At 36.9% G+C, this 23,648-nt stretch overlaps 1 protein-coding gene across 2 annotated transcripts in view; it reads left to right on the top strand.

Annotated features, from left to right (window-relative positions):
- The window catches only part of LOC122810435 (leukotriene B4 receptor 1-like), a 127,019-nt gene extending 104,925 nt beyond the window's left edge, over positions 1–22,094 (top strand). For both annotated transcript variants that reach the window (XM_044082051.1, XM_044082052.1), the window contains exon 2: positions 19,761–22,094. In XM_044082051.1, coding sequence (XP_043937986.1) covers positions 19,859–20,869 — 1,011 coding nt within the window. In that variant the 5' untranslated portion in view covers positions 19,761–19,858 and the 3' untranslated portion in view covers positions 20,870–22,094. The remainder of the gene's footprint in view (positions 1–19,760) is intronic.
- Positions 22,095–23,648: the final 1,554 nt, after the last annotated feature.

The following is a 23,648-nucleotide window of genomic DNA, read 5'->3' as shown; positions in this document are numbered from 1 at the left end:
TGTGGTATAGTTCCGTAAGGTAAGTGTGCGATAGATAGGACTTTAGGGTCAGTAATTGGGTTAAGGTAAGTGCATAGATAGGTAATGTATGAAATATTTAGTGTAGTGTTAGATGTAGGGTTTTTTTATGTGTATGTATGTGTGCCATTTATTTTGTATGGGTGTATGTCTGTAGGGAAAATGTGTGGTAGTTACAGACCTTAGGGTTAGGGAGTGGTTAAGGATAACGCAGAGATAGTTGTGTATATGGGGTTTAGTGTAGTGTTGGAAGTAGAGTTTTGTTAAATGTATGTATGTGGATTATTTATTTTGTTTGGGTGTATGTCTGTAGGGTTTTGTTAGTGTATGTATGTGGTTCATTTATTTTGTTTGGGTAGGTACTAAGTAGCGGGTGGTGGGGTTGGCCAAATATGATAGTTCGATATTTTATTTTTCGCGGTTTAGTGCATTTAGGATATTCGCGGTTTGAAGTATAAGGGTCAATGTTTAGGTATTCATGTAAAGGGGGTTTCGCTCAACTGATATAGACCCATATATATCTATATATATATATCTATATATTTTATAAATATATATATATATATATATATATATATATATATATATATATATATATATCTATATGGCGAGGGCACTAAGGAATTTCTTTTTTGTTACAAGACACCGGAGGGCTGCTGTCTCTGAGAAGGGAATCCAAGATGCCGGATGACAAGGATTGTCCTACAGGGGAAGCAGAAAAGTAGCTACTACTATGGAATTAGCTGTTGGAGATGAAGATAGGACTTTCCAGCAGGGTCAGATTACAGATGAAGCTGAAGGAGGACTGCACAATACTCAATGTTAAGGCTATTCTTTGACAAAGAGATGTCTGATGTTGGCACTCTATCTTGACAAGAAATGGTACAAAACATGCATGGAAATGAGGCTGCAGAACTCCCTAGCCTCTCTTGTTGCAAGAAATATTGTGCAAAAGGAAGCAGAAGGTATTGAAGTTAACATCGTGAGTTCAGTGATTGTAAATCAAGTTGCAGGTGATTCTGAAAAGGAGCATAAGAGCTGCAGCATATATACTACTGTGATAATGAGTACAGGTCTGATGTAGCTCGTGACACAGCATGTATACTACTGTGATAACAAGTACGGGTCTGACGATGCAGCTCGAGACACAGCATGTATACTACTGTGATAAGTACTGGTCTGACGATGCAGCTCAAGACACAGCATGTATACTACTGTGATAACAAGTATGGGTCTGACGATGCAGCTCGAGACACAGCATGTATACTACTGTGATAACAAGTATGGGTCTGACGATGCAGCTCGAGACACAGCATGTATACTACTGTGATAACAAGTATGGGTCTGACGATGCAGCTCGAGACACAGCATGTATACTACTGTGATAAAAAGTACGGGTCTGACGATGCAGCTCGAGACACAGCATGTATACTACTGTGATAACAAGTACGGGTCTGACGATGCAGCTCGAGACACAGCATGTATACTACTGTGATAACAAGTACGGGTCTGATGATGCAGCTCGAGACACAGCATGTATACTACTGTGATAACAAGTACGGGTCTGACGATACAGCTCGAGACACAGCATGTATACTACTGTGATAACAAGTATGGGTCTGACGATGCAGCTCGAGACACAGCATGTATACTACTGTGATAACAAGTACGGGTCTGATGATGCAGCTCGAGACACAGCATGTATACTACTGTGATAACAAGTACGGGTCTGACGGTGCAGCTCGAGACACAGCATGTATACTACTGTGATAACAAGTATGGGTCTGACAATGCAGCTCGAGACACAGCATGTATACTACTGTGATAACAAGTACGGGTCTGACGATGCAGCTTGAGACACAGCATGTATACTACTGTGGTAACAAGTACGGGTCTGATGATGCAGCTCGAGACACAGCATGTATACTACTGGGATAACAAGTACGGGTCTGACGATGCAGCTTGAGACACAGCATGTATACTACTGTGGTAACAAGTACGGGTCTGACGATGCAGCTCGAGACACAGCATGTATACTACTGTGATAATGAGTATGGGTCTGATGATGCAGCTCGAGACACAGCATGTATACTACTGTGATAACAAGTACGGGTCTGATGATGCAGCTCGAGACACAGCATGTATACTACTGTGATAACAAGTACGGGTCTGACCATGCAGCTCGAGACACAGCATGTATACTACTGTGATAACAAGTATGGGTCTGACGATGCAGCTCAAGACACAGCATATATACTACTGTGATAACAAGTACGGGTCTGACGATGCAGCTCGAGACAGAGCATGTATACTACTGTGATAACAAGTACGGGTCTGACGATGCAGCTCAAGACACAGCATGTATACTACTGTGATAACAAGTATGGGCCTGACAATGCAGCTCGAGACACAGCATGTATACTACTGTGATAACAAGTACGGGTCTGACGATGCAGCTTGAGACACAGCATGTATACTACTGTGGTAACAAGTACGGGTCTGATGATGCAGCTCGAGACACAGCATGTATACTACTGTGATAACAAGTACAGGTCTGACGATGCAGCTCAAGACACAGCATGTATACTACTGTGATAACGAGTATGGGTCTGACGATGCAGCTCGAGACACAGCATGTATACTACTGTGATAACAAGTACGGGTCTGACGATGCAGCTCGAGACACAGCATGTATACTACTGTGATAACAAGTACGGGTCTGACGGTGCAGCTCAAGACACAGCATGTATACTACTGTGATAACAATTATGGGTCTGACAATGCAGCTCGAGACACAGCATTTATACTACTGTGATAACAAGTACGGGTCTGACGATGCAGCTTGAGACACAGCATGTATACTACTGTGGTAACAAGTACGGGTCTGATGATGCAGCTCGAGACACAGCATGTATACTACTGTGATAACAAGTACGGGTCTGATGATGCAGCTTGAGACACAGCATGTATACTACTGTGGTAACAAGTACGGGTCTGACGATGCAGCTCGAGACACAGCATGTATACTACTGTGATAACGAGTATGGGTCTGACGATGCAGCTCGAGACACAGCATGTATACTACTGTGATAACAAGTACGGGTCTGACATTGCAGCTCGAGACACAGCATGTATACTACTGTGATAACAAGTACGGGTCTGACCATGCAGCTCGAGACACAGCATGTATACTACTGTGATAACAAGTATGGGTCTGACTATGCAGCTCAAGACACAGCATGTATACTACTGTGATAACAAGTACGGGTCTGACGATGCAGCTCGAGACACAGCATGTATACTACTGTGATAACAAGTACGGGTCTGACGATGCAGCTCGAGACACAGCATGTATACTACTGCGATAACAAGTATGGGTCTGACAATGCAGCTCGAGACACAGCATGTATACTACTGTGATAACAAGTACGGGTCTGACGATGCAGCTTGAGACACAGCATGTATACTACTGTGATAACAAGTACGGGTCTGATGATGCAGCTCGAGACACAGCATGTATACTACTGTGATAACGAGTATGGGTCTGACGATGCAGCTCGAGACACAGCATGTATACTACTGTGATAACAAGTACGGGTCTGACAATGCAGCTCGAGACACAGGATGTATACTACTGTGATAACAAGTATGGGTCTGACAATGCAGCTCGAGACACAGCATGTATACTACTGTGATAACAAGTACGGGTCTGAAAATGCAGCTCGAGACACAGCATGTATACTACTGTGATAATGAGTACGGGTCTGACGATGCAGCTCGAGACACAGCATGTATACTACTGTGATAACAAGTATGGGTCTGACAATGCAGCTCGAGACACAGCATGTATACTACTGTGATAACAAGTACAAGTCTGATGATGCAGCTCGAGACCCAGCATGTATACTACTGTGACAACAAGTACGGGTCTGACAATGCAGCTCGAGACACATCATGTTTACTACTGTGATAACAAGTACGGGTCTGACAATGCAGCTCGAGACACAGCATGTATACTACTGTGATAACAAGTATGGGTCTGACAATGCAGCTCGAGACACAGCATGTATACTACTGTGATAACAAGTACGGGTCTGACGATGCAGCTCGAGGCACAGCATGTATACTACTGTGATAACGAGTATGGGTCTGATGATGCAGCTTGAGACACAGCATGTATACTACTGTGATAGCAAGTACGGGTCTGATGATGCAGCTTGAGACACAGCATGTATACTACTGTGATAACAAGTACGGGTCTGACGATGCAGCTCGAGACACAGCATGTATACTACTGTGATAACAAGTATGGGTCTGACAATGCAGCTCGAGACACAGCATGTATACTACTGTGATAACAAGTACGGGTCTGACGATGCAGCTCGAGACACAGCATGTATACTACTTTGATAATGAGTATGGGTCTGATGATGCAGCTCGAGACACAGCATGTATACTATTGTGATAACAAGTACGGGTCTGACGATGCAGCTCGAGACACAGCATGTATACTACTGTGATAACAAGTACGGGTCTGACGATGCAGCTCGAGACACAGCATGTATACTACTGTGATAACAAGTACGGGTCTGACAATGCAGCTCAAGACATAGCATGTATACTACTGTGATAACAAGTATGGGTCTGACGATGCAGCTCGAGACACAGCATGTATACTACTGTGATAACAAGTACGGGTCTGACAATGCAGCTCGAGACACAGCATGTATACTACTGTGATAACAAGTACGGGTCTGACGATGCAGCTCGAGACACAGCATGTATACTACTGTGATAACAAGTACGGGTCTGACGATGCAGCTCGAGACACAGCATGTATACTACTGTGATAACTCGTATGGGTCTGACGATGCAGCTCGAGACACAGCATGTATACTACTGTGATAACAAGTACGGGTCTGATGATGCAGCTCGAGACACAGCATGTATACTACTGTGATAACAAGTACGGGTCTGACAATGCAGCTCGAGACACAGCATGTATACTACTGTGATAACAAGTACGGGTCTGATGATGCAGCTCGAGACACAGCATGTATACTACTGTGATAACAAGTATGGGTCTGACAATGCAGCTCGAGACACAGCATGTATACTACTGTGATAACAAGTATGGGTCTGACGATGCAACTCAAGACACAGCATGTATACTACTGTGATAACAAGTACAGGTCTGATAATGCAGCTCGATTCACAGCATGTATACTACTGTGATAACAAGTATGGGTCTGACGATGCAGCTCGAGACACAGCATGTATACTACTGTGATAACAAGTATGGGTCTGACGATGCAGCTCGAGACACAGCATGTATACTACTGTGATAACAAGTATGGGTCTGACGATGCAGCTCGAGACACAGCATGTATACTACTGTGATAACAAGTATGGGTCTGACGATGCAGCTCGAGACACAGCATGTATACTACTGTGATAACAAGTATGGGTCTGACGATGCAGCTTGAGACACAGCATGTATACTACTGTGATAACAAGTACGGGTCTGACAATGCAGCTCGAGACACAGCATGTATACTACTGTGATAACAAGTATGGGTCTGATGATGCAGCTCGAGACACAGCATGTATACTACTGTGATAACAAGTACGGGTCTGACGATGCAGCTCGAGACACAGCATGTATACTACTGTGATAACAAGTACGGGTCTGATGATGCAGCTCGAGACACAGCATGTATACTACTGTGATAACAAGTACGGGTCTGACAATGCAGCTCGAGACACTGCATGTATACTACTGTGATAACAAGTACAGGTCTGATGATGCAGCTCGAGACACAGCATGTATACTACTGTGATAACAAGTATGGGTCTGATGATGCAGCTCGAGACACAGCATGTATACTACTGTGATAACAAGTACGGGTCTAACAATGCAGCTCGAGACATTTATAGTGAAGAAGCCAGCCATAAAATGTATTCAGATAAAGTACCAGTTTAATAAATATGCCATTTGAAATAAATGTATCAGATCTTTGCGATTTAAAACACAGGATGGGCATGCAATAATACACTTGAGACAAGAGACATTTTGTGAAGTGACTTTTTGAATTTGTGTTGCTGATAGAAGAGTATTCGGTTGGGTTTAAAGGAAAAATGTGCCTTTATTTCCATAGAATGAAGATGCAATAATGCCATGGCACTCTTAAAATAAAAAATAAAAAATTACTTGTGCAGTTCAGGACAGCTGATGCACATAGAATGAATATGCAATAATGCCAAACAACTCTGAAAGTAAAAAAAAAAGAACTTAGCTGTGCAGTTCAGGACAGCTGATGCCCCAAGATCATTTAAGAAAGTACTTTACTAACCATTGTGGAAATTATGAAATAAAATAACTTGATGAAAACATTTTTCTGGACTGCAGTTTGGGAAGTGTGGGTTTCATTAAATGCTGAATAAGGAACTGTTATACATTTGCTAAATGTTATTATAATAAAAGAGGCAAGGATAACAGGACAATCAAAATCCTGTTTTTTTGTGTGCATATTTTATACATAAAAATGTCATTAATGAATGTCAAAAAAAATATGTTCATTGTAAAGAGAGAAGGTTGTTCAAGTAAACCACAGAAAACACATTGTTTAAAATGTAACACTGAGAGTCATCTTTAGTTTTGCTGTTATGAGATTACTGCAGATGGAGGAAAGTGAAAATAGTGAGCCCTTTGTAGAAGATAATATTAGTGAAAATAGTGAGCCCTTTGTAGAAGATAATATTAGTGAAAATAGTGAACCCTTTGTAGAAGATAATATTAGTGAAAATAGTGAGCCCTTTGTAGAAGATAATATTGGTGAAAATAGTGAACCCTTTGTAGAAGATAATATTGGTGAAAATAGTGAGCCCTTTGTAGAAGATAATATTGGTGAAAATAGTGAGCCCTTTCTAGAAGATAATATTGGTGAAAATAGTGAACCCTTTGTAGAAGATAATATTAGTGAAAATAGTGAACCCTTTGTAGAAGATAATATTAGTGAAAATAGTGAGCCCTTTGTAGAAGATAATATTGGTGAAAATAGTGAACCCTTTGTAGAAGATAATATTGGTGAAAATAGTGAGCCCTTTGTAGAAGATAATATTGGTGAAAATAGTGAGCCCTTTGTAAAAGATAATATTAGTGAAAATAGTGAACCCTTTGTAGAAGATAATATTAGTGAAAACAGTGAACCCTTTGTAGAAGATAATATTAGTGAAAATAGTGAACCCTTTGTAGAAGATAATATTACTGTGGCAAATGCAACTGTTTATTTTAAGTGGAGAGTGAAGTTAGTGACATGAAACAAAACAGTAGCTCACACATTTATGCTGATCAAAAGGGTGGGCTAGAATTATTCAATAATAAGAACATTTGGGGATAAGTGAAAGTGATGAAGGTAGTTAAGTAAATTAAGATCAAGAGGTAAAACAAGGGGATAATTCTATGGAAAAATGTTAAAGATAGGAAAAAGGAAACTAAGTCTGGGAGAGTCACAAGCAGGCATTTACTGAACGTAAAAAGGAAATGACTGTCAAATATTACAACAGTTTAGTGTCAAAAGCATTAAAAGGATTTAAGTAGAATTTTAGCTCTAAGATTGTATCACCAAGTAAAACCAAATATAATTTCTTTGGCAGATATACTATTTTCGACAAGCAGAAAAAAGGAGCAAATCTGGGTTATATGAATGTTTCAGCATTGCCATTCTTGTAAAAAACCTCAGAGACAGAAATAGTTGATAGGCTTATTGGCATAACAGGGCATTTAATGATAGTTGATTGAAAAAGAATGTTACTTGTGCTTGAACTTGCGTCTATATTACCTGATTGAAAGTTTAGGTTAGCGAATACCTAAGCATTGATCTGGTAAAATCGGAAAATTAAAACAGCGAATGGCCAATTTAACACGGGATTGAATTCCCTTGGCTGCAAAAAAAAAAAAAAAAATTTAAACCAAAATGAAGTATCCTCCATGTGAGGGATTGTGCCTCCACACACCCCTTAACTAAATATACCAACTCCAAGATCGCTCGTAGTGAGGAAAAGGGCAAACTCTGCATAACTTCCAAGGGAATTCTTTCCCTACGTTAAATCGGACGTTCGTGGTTTTTTGCTTTCGCTATTTCCAGATACGTTTAGGTATTCGCTAACCTAAACGTTCGATTGGGTAATAGGAACCCGTCAATTTATGTGGCAGAGAGGGTGCCAGTTTTTGAACATATAAACTGATATATTATAAATATGCACATTGTGTTGTTAGAGGTTCATAATCACAACTTAAGGGTGAAAGGAAAGAGCCATCCACGGGATCGTAGAATAAGATAGGTGATATATAATGGGCAGTTGAGACAATGGAAAAGTGAGATTTAACATACGTATTAAGTTAGCTAAAGATTATGATAGACTTTTTGATATATATTTTGAAGAAATTTAAAGAAGGAAATTGGTGGTCAATGATGGGTTTTACCGATCCCTTAACAGTGTGGGCCAGATTTCGAGAATATGGCGAAGTTATAAGACATTGAAAAAGGGTTAAAGGTTTAAGAAGGGACTGTAGTAAATCATAGGTTGGTTAAGACTTTGATGCTGTTATGGATAATGTATGTTTCAGTGAAACTGTTTTACAAACTAATAGAGTGAGTAGTGCATGACATTTAAGAAAAAAGTATAAGCAAGCTTATATAAAAATAGAAAAAAAAAGAACAGTATGATGGGTTAGTGTGTGATTTTAAACAGGAACTATGGGAAAACACTGATTGCTTGAGAGAAGAGCGGTAAATCTATGGCCAAAACATTGAAAGAGAGAAAGAATAAGAATTATATTACAAAGATTTCAGTATCTTAATTTGCCTCATATTTTTGGTCCATTTTTCATAAATATGTGGTTTTCTGGCAAATTAGTGGCAAATTATTAAAGACTTAAGGTAGAAAATAATTTCATAGATTTGACTTTCAGACTTTATACCCTTCAGAAAATGCATACTAATTCAAAACCTATTATTCTTTCAACTTTATAAGTTTGCATAAAAAATGTTTAAAACGTGTCCCTATTTTTGGTCCTTTGCCTCGCTTTTATTTATGGGTTTGTCCAGATTCCTTGCTTTAAGAGGTTGAGAAGTATGTCTGCAAATATCCCAGGTTCAGTTAATAGTCTGAGTGCTGGAGATATGCCTGAGTATCCATGCCATCCTAGAATCCCTGCCAAAACCTAGAGATCATGCAAAGGTGGTCTCTTCCAAGGTAAGTAGGTCAGTCTGAGGTTTTAGGTCACACACACTTGCGCACATCCATTTCATGTCCATCCTTGAGTACCTACAAGCATGCATAGAGGAGCATTAGGGCTAAAGTAGGAGAAAACGCAATTCCAACCAGATGATGGCCTCCTACAACTACTTCTTACCCATTTGGAATAAACAGTTCAGTCACGTCATGGAAAAGTTAATAGTCAACAGGCAATACGTAAAAATAAAACATAAAGGAAAGGACTTGACTAAAGCAGAAAAGGACAACGATATGAATGTTTTTCAAATTTTACAAGAAACTGAAGAAAAAAATGAAATTTAGCCCCAACAATAAGAAATTGTCTTGCACACAACTTAGACATTAGAAATACATCCAATTAACACTTCTGGATTTTGTAATAGGTCTTTTTAAATGATCATGCACAAAAAAAAAAATCTGGAAAATTTTACTTAGTCACCTGCCTTGATGGTTTATACAAGAATGACAAAATAATCACATGGCAGTCTATTAACAAGCTTATGCCAAATGGTGCTTGTAATCTCCCAGCTTGCACAACAAACATATTTTTAATTCTACATAACAAATTAGAAATGTGTTCAACACCTGACTCTAAGCATAATAGCTACAGAATTCTTTTTTTATTATTCAAGCAAAACAACACGAGTGAATATTAAATTCAGTGCTGTAAACACACAAACCTCTTAACCTAAATAACTTTAATATTACTTTATTATGTTTTGATTTGTACAAACAACCTAAAATCAAGTAAATGATTTATTTATTTTTTCTTTCATAATAGCAATTTATAGTTTACACTAGGGGCAGGCTTTATTGTTGTGTATGTATTAAGTATCAGCAACTCCCCCATTAAAACAAAAATATGCATAAAAAATGCATGCCCCGTTTGCAGGGGTACACAATGAGTAAGGTAAGTTAGGGTCGCATTTTTACTGTTTTTTCATAACAACATGATTAAATAGTATTAGTAAACAATTTGCATTTAATTGTGAATATTGTGACTTTATTACCAGATAAGCTAAAGAGTAGAAATTGACAAATTAGTTTACTAATTGATGTTCCTTTTGTTGACCTTTCTGACTTTCCCATTCGGATCTCTAATACTTTCCATCATTTATGTTTTAGCCATCACTGCTTCTCACATCTCTGCAATTCCTCTCAAATTACATTGATTGCAGTTTAGAAATAGGATATCCTAAACACAAAACCACCTTTGAGTACTACTCTTAGGGCCTTTCTCCTATCCCCACTATCCTTTCCAGAAATGTTCTTATTAAAATTTTAATTATAAAACAGAATCAATGAAACTGTTGGGGGGGGGGGCTGTTATTCCTCTTCCCATCTTTTCATCCCTAGAAAACTCCCAATTTAAAAGGATTTTGAGAGTAAGGGAGACAGAGAGATTGAATAAATAACTTTATTAAAATACCAGATCTGCCCCAATCTACTGTTTTTACTCTAGTTTCTTATTGAAAATTTCTCCTTGATGAACCTCACAGACCCCTTCTATCAATAAATCAAACTTTTATCTACTTAAAAAGCGTGTATAGGAGATCTGAGTCTAAGCCACTTTAAATAACCAACTGATCTTTCTGTCTTCAGATTTACACTGAAAAAAAAAACTAAGCGGGATAGATATGAGGTGTAAGAAAAATGAACACCAAGTTAGAAACACAACTTCTGGCTGGAGTGCCTTAATGCTAGCACTCATACTATGCATTTATATGGATATAATTTCTATTATTAGTATTAATTCCCTCATACCTATCTGTACTATTTACTAATGTCCTATAAATGAAACATAGCAATAGTAGAATCATAAACATAACAACTAAAAGCCTTTTAAAAACTCTCACTCCCCAGCCTGAAAGCAGATTGGTTATCCGTGCCACAGTAATCCATCAGATCCTTTTACATATAGAACCTTTCCACAAACAAGATGTACCCACATGGTCTTTATATCTCATTTTACTACCTGAGATGATTGTGCAGTATTTTATGTCACACATTTCCCCCTTTCTCACTAAGAATCAATACATTTTATTTACCCATGCTAACTCCAGAAATAATTTGACATCATATCACAAAGGTCAGCACTTGACCTTCATGAACCCTGCTGCATATAACAGTCATTTTGCATTTATGCTTCATTTCTTCACATCCACAAACCATCTGCCACGTACATTTCCCTCTTATCTTCACTTGTATTAAAATCATGTCTCTTGTATTCTGTAAAGCCAAAGCTGTGACATCCTGTTAGTATTCTTTTATTTCCCATATTCCATTATATTTTACCATTTGAAATCTACTGCAAAATATCCTGAATTTCATTAAATAACATTTTTACTGCTTGTTTCTCCACATAGTAATAACACATTTAACCAAGTTACAATGAACATTTTACTATTTAAACTGATATCTAAATGCTGTCAGCTATCAAGCTGTTTGGCCACATGCCCATGGTGTGTACATATTGAAAATCATATACCCATCCTGTGCATGCTGTAAAAATCATATACACAATTGTACATATTACAGAAGTTAAATGCACATGTTGTGTATATTGTAAAAAAACTATCTGGTAAATGTAAACATAAAATATCTGTATTTTATATTAATGGAATTCTAAGAAAATATTATTGTACCCTAATAACACCCATTTGTTGACTAAGTAGGCTCACTGGACGCACAGTTTATTTTTGGAAACAATGTCTGGTTACGTGACTTGCTCAATGTCACACAGTAGGCAAATGATACGTGAGGAATCAAACCTTGTACCAGAAGAACTACAATTCACAACCTCAACCCTCTGTGCTAACTTCCAGATTTACTGTTAATACCATTTTCATCAACAAAGGAAATCAATCAAATCTGTTTTATTAAACGAATTAGTGCCTTTATTAGTATTATCACAAAATAAAATAAAATTACTACCAATAAAAGTGTTTCATACTTCCTATGTTACTACTCCCCCTAATGCACAGATAACATTTTATTTATGTTGTCTGATGCATTACATTTATCTCTGCAAGTAGTCCTGCTACTTTTTGTCTCATGATTTTAATGTATTTTCCATTATTTTCCCATCCTTTTGCAGCAAGTTACCCTTTCCTCCCTTTATCCTTAATCAATTTACTTAACTAATTAGTTAGGCCTATTTTACTTATATTATCCTCAAAAGAATTTGAGAATTATTAAAAACATATCACTAAACCTATGCAGGAAAAAAATCTGAAATGCAATCAGCCTTTAGAATATTATCCAATTCCCAGTAATTTTAGGAAAAATTATTTTTTTTTGTAAAAAATTCACACGTGCAATGTGTAACATGATATAGACATAGTTACAATACATTGTTTGCCACTGGTTTAAAGCAATTACCAATGCTTGTCAGTTATCACCCTGTACATGAATGAAGGTTTCCAAATGTCTACCCATAATTTTACTAATGTTGAAATCCTTGTGTAAAATCCATGTCAATTTCTTTTCAGAAACCATGAAATAAGCTGACAGAAAATAAATAATTTTACTGGAACTTATACACTACCAAACAACCTAATACCTTATGTATCTGACTAATAGTCACTGGTTAGCAGGTAATCAAATCCTGAATATTCTGATTGAAATAATTTAAACATTTCACTTGGCTTTCACTGTAAACAGAAAAAACTTTGTAGATTTAAATATTTCAGCTTATTCCTGTTTGCCTGCTTAGATTTTAGCTCTACCTAATAAATAACAGAAAACAACAGAATTGCATCCCTGTTATATTGCTTTGTTTTCCTCAGTTGTTAATGATTTATTTTAACTGTGGCTATAATTTAGAACAGTGGTAAAATTCCTAGCCTCCTGTTTGCATCCTGTGTTCCACTGTGACTGATTTTCACTACATTCAGAAGTTAGTAAAGTATCTAATATTCTTTAGCAAGCAAATACTTGCTGATTAATTAAATCTACTACTGATTTTAGGTCACCTGAGATGTTTACCTTCTAACATTAAGAACGAATGTGAATTCAGTCAAAACAATTTTTGCAAAAGAATTTGCATGTTCATATGCTCTCCCCTTGGTAATAATGTTATTTTGAGCAATCTGGTTTGTGACCATCCTATGCAGCATAATTTAATATTCTGATGTTTTAAAACTCACAAATTATCCACCATATAACTAAAGTATTCCAGTAGAATGTCAGAACTGAACATGTAATCTACTTGATTATTTTCCTATTAACAAAGCAGTCTGTAAGAATCACATTTTACCAAGAAACCTGAATACTCTCAGTTTTGTCCTCACTGGAAATGCAACAAACCAAAATTAAATGAGTTTTGCAATATTTAAACAGTCCATTTAGATATATGAAATGCATTTTTTTCCTTATTGCATCTTCCAGAACAGATAAAACATTTTGGTGTACTCTTTAATACTTACAAACTCTACATGTTCACACACTGCAGATGTTTATCAGCAAAGTGTGTTTTAAATATGTCTGAATTACTGTTTTCAATAACTTGACAGTCGTGTGTGCATGCATTTTTGCAGTTAAATTCTTGGTTCACATCTCATTGAAAAACATTAACCTGTAAAAGCAATTCATATTCTTTTTATGAAATCTTCACAATTAAAAATGCTATATAAAATAAAACCCAATGATACCCACATAGACCTTAGGCATTCTTTTCCAATATATGGGGGTGGGGAAAGAAATATCTTGCCATAGTCTGTGACTCTGTCTATGTCCATGCATGTTTGTGTGTGCGTATGTATACATGTCTGCATGCATTTATAATCAACTCATGCATACATTTGCAAATGCCTTTCACAGCAAATATTTGCAGAAGTTTCTGTTACAAATATTAAAACACGTCAGCTTTTATGCAATATGCATTTTTTTGCTGTGTTTCAACTTAAGTCCTGTCATTAAGACAACAGTTAACATCAGCATTAAATAAAGAACTACACTATAGTAAAGCAGAAGTAAAATAAATTACATTTAACATCTTGAAATATCACATGTAGCCTCCTATGAAATTATTTTTTTAAACTTATGAAAAGTTAGTGATGATTTATAACTGCAACAACATTTGGCATACTGCCTGTATATAGAAATCATTAATTCTGAATAATTGGTGATTCAAGAAGGAAATATCTTTGTTAGTTTAAATGTAGAATTATGACCTAGCTAAATATGATTAATTTAGCATGTCACTGTGCAGGGATCCTGTAAAAAGAAATAAAAGGTTATTAAAATCAAAGTCTCTTTCTGTACAAAGCTAGCTTTCTTTTTTTCTTCTTTTTCTCTTCCTGATGAAAACATGCAGCTTGTCTCTGAGTAGTATGAACATCTCTGTGTCTACATTTTGCATTAGAATGTTCCAGTCCAGACCTTCAGGATTTATAGCATACAGTCTATCTTTTGCAAGAAAAACATGGAATGGATTAATTTCTTTTTAAATTGTCTTGTCATGGTTCAGTTTTTATCTTGGGGTTGAAATGATAAAAAACATTGCCAGGCACAATACTTTCTTTTTTAAACTACAACATATTTTCATCCATCATTCTTGGGTAACTCAGAACAACAAAGATCATGTGATGAACTCACACATGCTGTACTGCTAGAGACTTTTACCAGTTCATGGCTAAACTCTATACTGCAAAAAAGTCAAACTTCAAAACTTTTCTTTTGCCATAATAACTTCAATGACAAAAGCCCTGTCTATAACATCACAGCTTCTGAGTATCATGAGAACTTATATTCATCAGTCTGTTTGTACCTTATTAGTTCCTGTCTGCGTGGCAATTAAATATTATTTTGTATATTTTTCTCCCATTGTCCCTGCCATTAGTAAATATTATTTTAACATTTACTGTACTAGATTATACATATTGTTATTAATGATATCTGGTACCAAATAGCATCAATGTATTATCTCTTATCTCAAAGAGAAATTCCCTTTGAAAACTTAGACTCACAACAAAATACTGAAGCTGGTACCTGTACTGCCATTCTGTTTTTTTTTCAAGATCGATTCTTAGTGAGCTGATGTCCTGCTGCCCTAGCCATCCCCATCATTCTGAAGAGATGCTTCAGGGTCTATTCATTTTGGCTAGGTCAAAGATTTGGGATCCTGCTTATCCTTCCTGTCTTTCCCCTGTTGTGTCCCCCTTATCTGCATGGTTGAAATAGGCAGATAAGATAATATACCAGGTTCTTTTAGAAAAACTGGCTGAGCACACTTGCCCTTCTTATTACTATGCATCATTAGTATACAACCACTAAGGCATTGAAAGAAGTCAAGCAAAACTGACTAGATTAGTATCACATTTAAATTAGACTAATAACAACAATAGGCAAACACTAACAACATGGTAGAACTATGGACACTAAATACATGGACAAAGGAATTCTGGAACATTCCTTCAAATAATAGTTCACATCCTAGATCAACAGTAGGAATGTGCAATTATCATTTAGAGACTATTGGTTAGCATATTTATCATATACTCTGCACTTTCTCATGGCCTCATTCGTATAGTTATACAAATACGCATAGCTGGCCTTAGGCATAGGCCAACTAGGTGGCAAGCTTCGGCACAGCTGTAGCAGGAGCACTTTTCCAGTAATCTGGATGGTGTAGGTAGAGCAGGATAGGGTCACCAAGTGGTGTTGGACGGGGTGCTGTAGAGACCTTTTGCCTAAGGCACCAGTTGACCAAAGGCTGGGCCTACAAACAAGGCTATATTCAGTATGAAAATATAGAGAGATATATTATTTTTTTCTAACTGCCTCATTCAGGGACCCAACATTCCTTTATTTCATAACAATGCAGTACTACGAACCTTATCTATCCTGCAGCATACAGTTGCTGTAAACATATTTCTGGCCAGAAATATGGAAATCCATTTTGTCAGTTGAAATATCTGAAATATTTCTAATAAAGAAAATCCATCCTGGCTCTTATATTTTTTGAGATTTCCATAGTATACTCAACATTTGTGGCCAACAGTGGCTTATGATTGGTACTATTTCACTGGGAATGAATTTGCAATCAGTAATTTTAACACAATGACTTTTCCTTAATATCAGGAAGACTACATGAGTTGTATGCTGACAAGTCTTGTATATTTTCTTGTGACTTTTTTACTTATTGATCCATGTATTGGCCACCATTACTCCATTTACCATTCAGAAGTCTAGAATAGCCAGTCTTTCACTGCACCATTTGCCTCACCCTTGTGGATTCAGGCAGTCCTCCTGTTCTGGTCTGAATGTCCCAATATGAGCATTAAGGTCCCCCATTACCAACACTGACTCATTTTGCCCTTTTTATGTAGGACATCCTGCAACTGCTGCCTAAATGCCCTCTTTTTCTTCCCATTTTTAATTGTAAAATACTGTGTGATAACCATATGTCCCTGTTATTTATTTTTTCTTCCATCTGCAGATGCCCTACAACCTTCTTTGCTATCTATATCCCCTTTGAGGCTACCTCTATCTTTCCTCCTATCCTCTCCCATATTAAATACCCGCACAGCTTTCTGTTTACTAGCTGTGTTTCTTCTTTCTTTCTCCCAGTCCCCCTCTGACGTCTACATAATTCCTTATTTAAAGGTGCTGTAACCTCTCCCATTTTCTTATTCTAGGAGACAAATTCTCTTCCCTTCTCTTTATATTCATATTTTATTCTCAACCCCTTCCTCCTTTCTTTCAACCTCTATGTCAGCATCTTCCTTGCTTTCTCCTCTTCCCTCTACCAGACTTTCTTTTGTTCCATCATCACCACCTTTACTATATTCCATACTACATCACATCAGACTCCTTTCCATTTCTATCATTTTTGTGTCTTCTGTGTCCACCTATTCTTATATATTCATGCAAAACTCCCATTGTTGCTTCTTCACTTTTGCTCCCCTAACTGCGACCTATCTACCTCCGACTCTGTCTTTGCCACTATTAACATGTCTAGTCTACCTGCTTGCTTGTACCTGCACTTTATGAACATTCATTTCATTGAGTGTATCTTAAAACACAAATAGACTTTGCCAGTTCCTTTATACTCCTTCTTTTCAAATATTTTATCCCTTTCTGACTAAAGGGGGAACATTAAAATCTCATCTTGCAGTTTTGAAGTTTGCACTTTTTCCTTGTATCCCATGGTTTGAAAAAAAAAAACATTCATTCTTATCTGGTGTATACATGCTCCATGTTTCTTACCCATCTAACCTCACCAATCTTTTTGCTTTAACTTTTATATACTTCACTCTGTTGCTTATCAGAATTGTTACCTTCCCCCCTCTTTTCACACAACTTGCTTTAGTCACCCTTTAATGGGCCTTTCTGCTTCCTTATTTTCATATATTTCAGTTTGTCCTGCAACAGGACTATGTATGCATTTTCCAGTTTCAGGTCTCACACATTGTTAAAAGGAGCTTTCCCACACTTCCATTAAGGCATCACTTAATTTCCCTGATCCTATGTTTTCTTTACTTAGGTTCATTTCTCTGTGACTTTGCAGTTGCCTCTTCTTCTAGATGCTCCAGCTAGATATCCCATCTGCCTCATTAGGCATTCCAAGCTAGGTTCTTCTTTAAAATAATTCATAAGAATTGATATAGCTTGGCCCATTGATAACAAGAATAATACAAGGACAATTTTAGTCAGATGGGATGTCTGAAAGGGCATTTCTGCAAATTTTCAAAAGGTTAAAACATTTTTTTTCAATGTTGCATGCAGGAGGGCATCCACTTGCACTGCTGCATACATCAGCATTTAGCACAAGAAGTCTGGACAAAGTCTAAAATAACATTGAGACAAAGACCCCAAAAATAGGGACAGATTTTAAATTTTGCTCATGTAAACTTAGAAATTTGCTAGAATAACAGGATTTGGGTTAGTGTGCATTTTTTGACTGAAACTCAAATGTATGGCATTATTTGCTGACTTCAATCCTTAGTGATTTGCCAGAAAAAAAACACAAATTTTATGAGGAACACAAAAAGAGACAAAAATCTGGACAATCTGTGAAAATCCGGACAGTTGAGATGTATTCTAACCTGTCACTGACCGATAATTAGCTCTGATATCGCCACATCATGGGGAAGGCTTACAGTCAGTTCTTCTGTATGACCATGCTCAGATCACAGCTGCTCATACATGATTGCTTGACATGGCATTTGTTCATCTCTTGTGGCTCACCTTATAAAGGAACAATGTGTTAGCGCTAAGAATATATTACTTTTCTCAATTGTCTCAGGTTACAGCATCCCAGGGAAAGGACAGGGCTGTGTAATCCTTTCTCTGAGGTTCAGTGACATCAAAGTGAGAATAATAAAATAAGAGCTTTGAAGGGAGTTGACTTTTTATGTATCGAGGTTCAAATGCTCATTTCCTGACATGTACATGTGTTTTGTTAATTTGTGGATTCAGGCTGTCAGTTTCTAGAAATTTTGCAAGGCACCTATGCTTCTAGACAAGTAGTCTTGAGGAAAGGAAGTGGATCTCTTCCAGAAAGAGATGCAATGACTTCTGACTAATATCCCTTGAACCATTAAGCTACGATTACCTGGTACTCATAATGTTGGTTGTGAAGGCAATATAACCTCTTAGAAGAATAAATTGCTTCCTGGTGTTATTCCTTAAATTTATGTTCCTAAAATGTACACTTTGAGAGTCCAAAGAATTAGGACATCATAGCACATGCCTCAACTGCTTTGTTTCTTTACTATTTCTGCCCAGCCTTTCTACCCTGTCCACACTTGGAGGAACATGCAACAGAATTGCCTTTAAAATAACACTACAGTGTGCTCATATCTACTGTTTCTACAATACCTGTCAGCCTTGCGTTAGCCCTCCTTAATTTATTTTCCTGTCAGTCTTAAGGATTCAACTTTGGTCAATTTCTGTTTTCTGCTAATGAAATATTCTTTATATCTCTTGACACAGTTCCTCCACTATCACTTTCAAGGTTCAGATGGCATCCTGCAGTCTTCTTGTCTCACGTGATATTTCCTTTCAGCATTACTGTGGCTCATTCTGCCTTCCTCCGCCTGCTTTTCTCTTCTCTATGCTTTGAGAATCATACCTCTTTCGTCTTCACTGTTCACTCTACTTAAATACCTTTGTCACTCTCCAAGATAAATTTAATATCAAATACATATGATTCTGATGCATCCTAATAACTAACCTTCCTTCCAGTTAAGCATCAACCATGGTCTCTCTGTAAGAATGGGTTTTAGAATATCAACAGTTTTATCTGATTGTGCACCTATGTATTTTACGAGTGAGGCTGGACAAAAAATTTAAATTTAAAACAAAAATTTGTATTTGTTTATAATATGATCACATATAACTGATTTTAAACAATTATCTCCCAGTTTTTGAGGAATGAAACCTGGGCTTTTGAACATTTAAATAGGAGAAGGATTACAAGATGGTTCATGTCTCACAGCTTCTTTATTCTGTTTCAGGTCCAGTCCCAGTGTAAATTTCACAATCAGGAAAAAAAAAAAAAAAAAAAACAGAAGCCAGTTTCTCAGCTGTACGCCATTAAAGTAAGAATCACTGAATGAAGATGGAGCCACTACCTGGAGATGATACTGTCTCTTCATGGAGCACTGAAAATCTGATCACTTGTATTATTCTTGGTATGGCATTTGTTATTGGAATGCCAGGGAACTTGTCAGTTATTTGGGTTATTCTACAATGGGTTAAGCAGCAATCTCCAACAACAGTACTGATATTAAACCTAGCTATTGCTGACTTTGTTGTTCTGACCACTTTGCCTCTTTGGATTTACTCCTTTACTGATGCGTGGCACTTTGGGTTACCATTCTGCAAACTGTTAACATACATCATTTATTCCTGTATGTATGCAAGCATATTCTTCATCACTGTATTGGGCGTAGAACGATTTGTTGCTGTGATGTATCCCCTTACACTGCAAAAATGGAGGAAGAAAACAGTTTATCTGACAGTTACATTTATTATGTGGGTCTTGGCTTTCCTTTTTGGAATTCCTATAATTCCAGTTCAAGAGTTGAATGATGATGAGAGACCACAGTGCACTTTTCGAAATTACACAAGTGACCAACAGGAAGTAGCATGCCTTCTCTTAGAGACATTAGTAGGGTTTATTATACCTTACTTTATAATTTGTACATGCTATGCCTGCATCGCAATAAAACTCAAGACAATGGCATGCAAATCAAGACGAAAATGCAGTATGTTAATTATCAGCATAATAGTAGCATTTGCTGTTTTTTGGTTGCCACACCACGTGTTTAATGTTATAGCAATTATCTCAGTGGTATCAAACAATACATTAGAAGAAGAAACTCGGAATGTGGTATCTGAGGTCGGAGTATATGTCTCTGGTGCACTGGTTTTTATTAGTAGCTGTATTAACCCCATTCTTTATGCATTTGCTGCACGGAAATTTCAACATAGCATAAGGCTCAAAAAAATAGCTAGACTATTTGAACAGCTGACACAGCAGTCTGAAACATATAAGGGAAATGAAATGTCACAAATGTCTAGAAGGACAGAATCTTCAAAGCAGACTTTAAGTTCCTATTGAAAATATTTATAGGACCTGACCTGCATTGTAAAATGAAACAATAAAGGCAAAATGGCTTGAATTTGAAGTTGAAAACCGATTTCCTGTTTGACAGGCACATTGAACACTTTTGTGATTAAAAGTTTATTTTTCTCTGCAATTAGTCATTTTGTTTTGAAAATAAACTTCTCTCATGAAGTATCATTGCCAGTTTTAAAACTTCATGAAAATTGGGAGGTTTAAGAAGATGGCATTTTGTATAGCGCTTCACCCAAAATGAGATCAGTTTTACTGTCTTGGTGGGCTACGTTCCACATTAACTACTATCATTCCAAGTGCTGATTCTTCCAGTTACTGTTTTCACAGCTGCTCTTGGCAAGTTACATCTTTGTGTTCTCTGAACCTTTAATGGTGAATCTAGAACTTTTCATAAAAATGACAACCATGTTCATGTTCTAAATAAATGGCAATATATCTGTGACCATATATTCCACTCAAAATTTAAAAGCAGCATAGTTGTTCATAACAATGACCTCCGACTAGCTGTTCAGGTTGTGAAAATCCAAAGCATAAAAAATTTCATTTTAAAATTAGCTATACATAGAGACGAAGTCATGTTACATAAAATTCTAAAAACAATTTAAAGATTCGTTCATTGTTTTATATCCAGTAGCTGACTACATCAGACATTGCTCTTAAAATCAAATTAGCAAAATGAACAGTCACAGAATGCAAATATGCACGGCAGAAAAAATATAAACTGTTTTTTAATTATGGTTTGCAGCTTACCCAGAAGGTAAAGAAAAGGACACATTAAAAGAAACACTTAGACTGTATCTGCCATCAGAATGAAGGATTCTATTTTATTTATCTGAAGATGGAATGAACTACTAAAAGTGAGGGGATAAAAACTATTTTCTGCATTATCTGCATTATAACTGTTTATATTTTATTCCCAGTGTTGGACCTCTGCAATGTGTTATTATTTCTCAAAATGTTAATTTCATATTATTAAATATAAGTTCTCCATACACTTTCCAGACCATTCAAAACTTCTCACTATCCTATTTTTATCATGCCTTTTATTTTACCTATTGTAAATATTACTGTAATAGTAAACATGCATCCTTTCTCTCTTAAACCATCAGAAATGTGACTTATATAAATGCAAAAAAAAAATGCTGCAGATCGTATTACTTTGAGACTGTGAGTACTTTTTCATGTACACAAATTATTAGCATGGATTGATTTTTATTTTTATTTTTGTCGACAGTTTCACAGGGGTTCTACCAGATGATTCACCTCTTTACATTTATGCACCCCCTCATCTCATTGTCTCTAATATGCGCCCTCATCCTGCATTCTGGATGAAAAAGTGTTATTCCTTAAAAACTATCATCTAAATAAAAGTGCTTTGTATATTCTTCTAATATACCAGTACTGGGTCAAAGCATATTTAAGTTGTAACTTACTGGTACATCCCTCTCATAATGCAGTTATTTCTGGCCTTACCATATTTTAAAAATGAACAAACTGGCAACATCTCTGTCTATGACATAGTTGGCCTGGGTTCTAAAACCATATGCGGTACTAGAAGAGCTGGCCAGGTGAAGACGGTAGCATGCAGTTGATTTGTGGTTTATGCTGACTCATGGTGATCTTAGTTGCCAAATTGCTCCCAAGCAAGTGCAAGCATGTACAGCACCAAAGAACGCTGTCCACACGATGGGAGACATGACCTTATCTCTCCCAACCCACCAATGAGCGCTGTCCACACAATGGGAGACATGACCTTATCTCTCCCAACCCACCAATGAGCGCTGTCCACACAATGGGAGACATGACCTTATCTCTCCAAACCCACCAATTGTCCACACAATGGGAGACATGACCTTATCTCTCCAAACCCACCAATGAGCGCTGTCCACACAATGGGAGACATTACCTTATCTCTCCAAACCCACCAATGAACGCTGTCCATACGATGGGAAACATGACCTTAGCTCTCCAAACCCACCAATGAGCACTGTCCATATGATGGGAGACATGACCTTATCTTGCCAAGCCAGTAACTCTAGCCCTCATAAGCAAGTGTTTTAGAGGATGCACATTAGAGGAGAAAGTATATAACATGTATGTGGTGATGTGGGTGTTCATATCAGCCATGGAGATTGGAATGAGGGGCCTAACAGCCCTGATAACTGTCTATATGATGCCTCCTGAGAAAGGGAGAGCAGGTGGTCAGCAGGAAGTAAGGGACACATAAGATACAATAATAAATAAGTTAGCGACATGTATTGACTTTAATTCTTCTAATTACTTTTTATGTCTTTATTGATTTGTCCAGCTGACTTTATGATTATAGCTTATTTCAGGACAGACCTGAATGAACATGAATGTTTTGTTAGTCTGTGTCCAGTTTTGCTTGTTTAAGACTATGTTGCTACTTGTACCTTAATATTATCCTTTCTCATCACTTTTTAGTGTTGAATTAAGCAGTTTTACTTAAACCAAATTTTAAGATTTCATTTATATTTGTTTAACTGGGTAAGTGAGCTGGTCCAAGGAGTATTTTCAGTCGTGATGATGAATCAGGACAAAGTGGCAATGTAAATACTATGAATACAGTCAATACAATACAGAGAAAAAAGTCCAGCAATGCAGTGAAATAACATCAGTCAAACACATTAAGTATGCTGAGTAAGCATCAGGTTAACTTAACAATTAAATGGAATGAGACTAACTATAGTGTAAGCAAAGATTTTGTATGTACTAAATGGCATTAAATGGGGGGTGGAAT

The sequence above is a fragment of the Protopterus annectens genome, chromosome 8.part1 (genome assembly GCF_019279795.1).
Source record: "Protopterus annectens isolate FY-2018-M chromosome 8.part1, PAN1.0, whole genome shotgun sequence".
Taxonomy (NCBI): domain Eukaryota; kingdom Metazoa; phylum Chordata; order Ceratodontiformes; family Protopteridae; genus Protopterus; species Protopterus annectens.
This window is presented reverse-complemented; position numbering and strand designations above follow the sequence as displayed.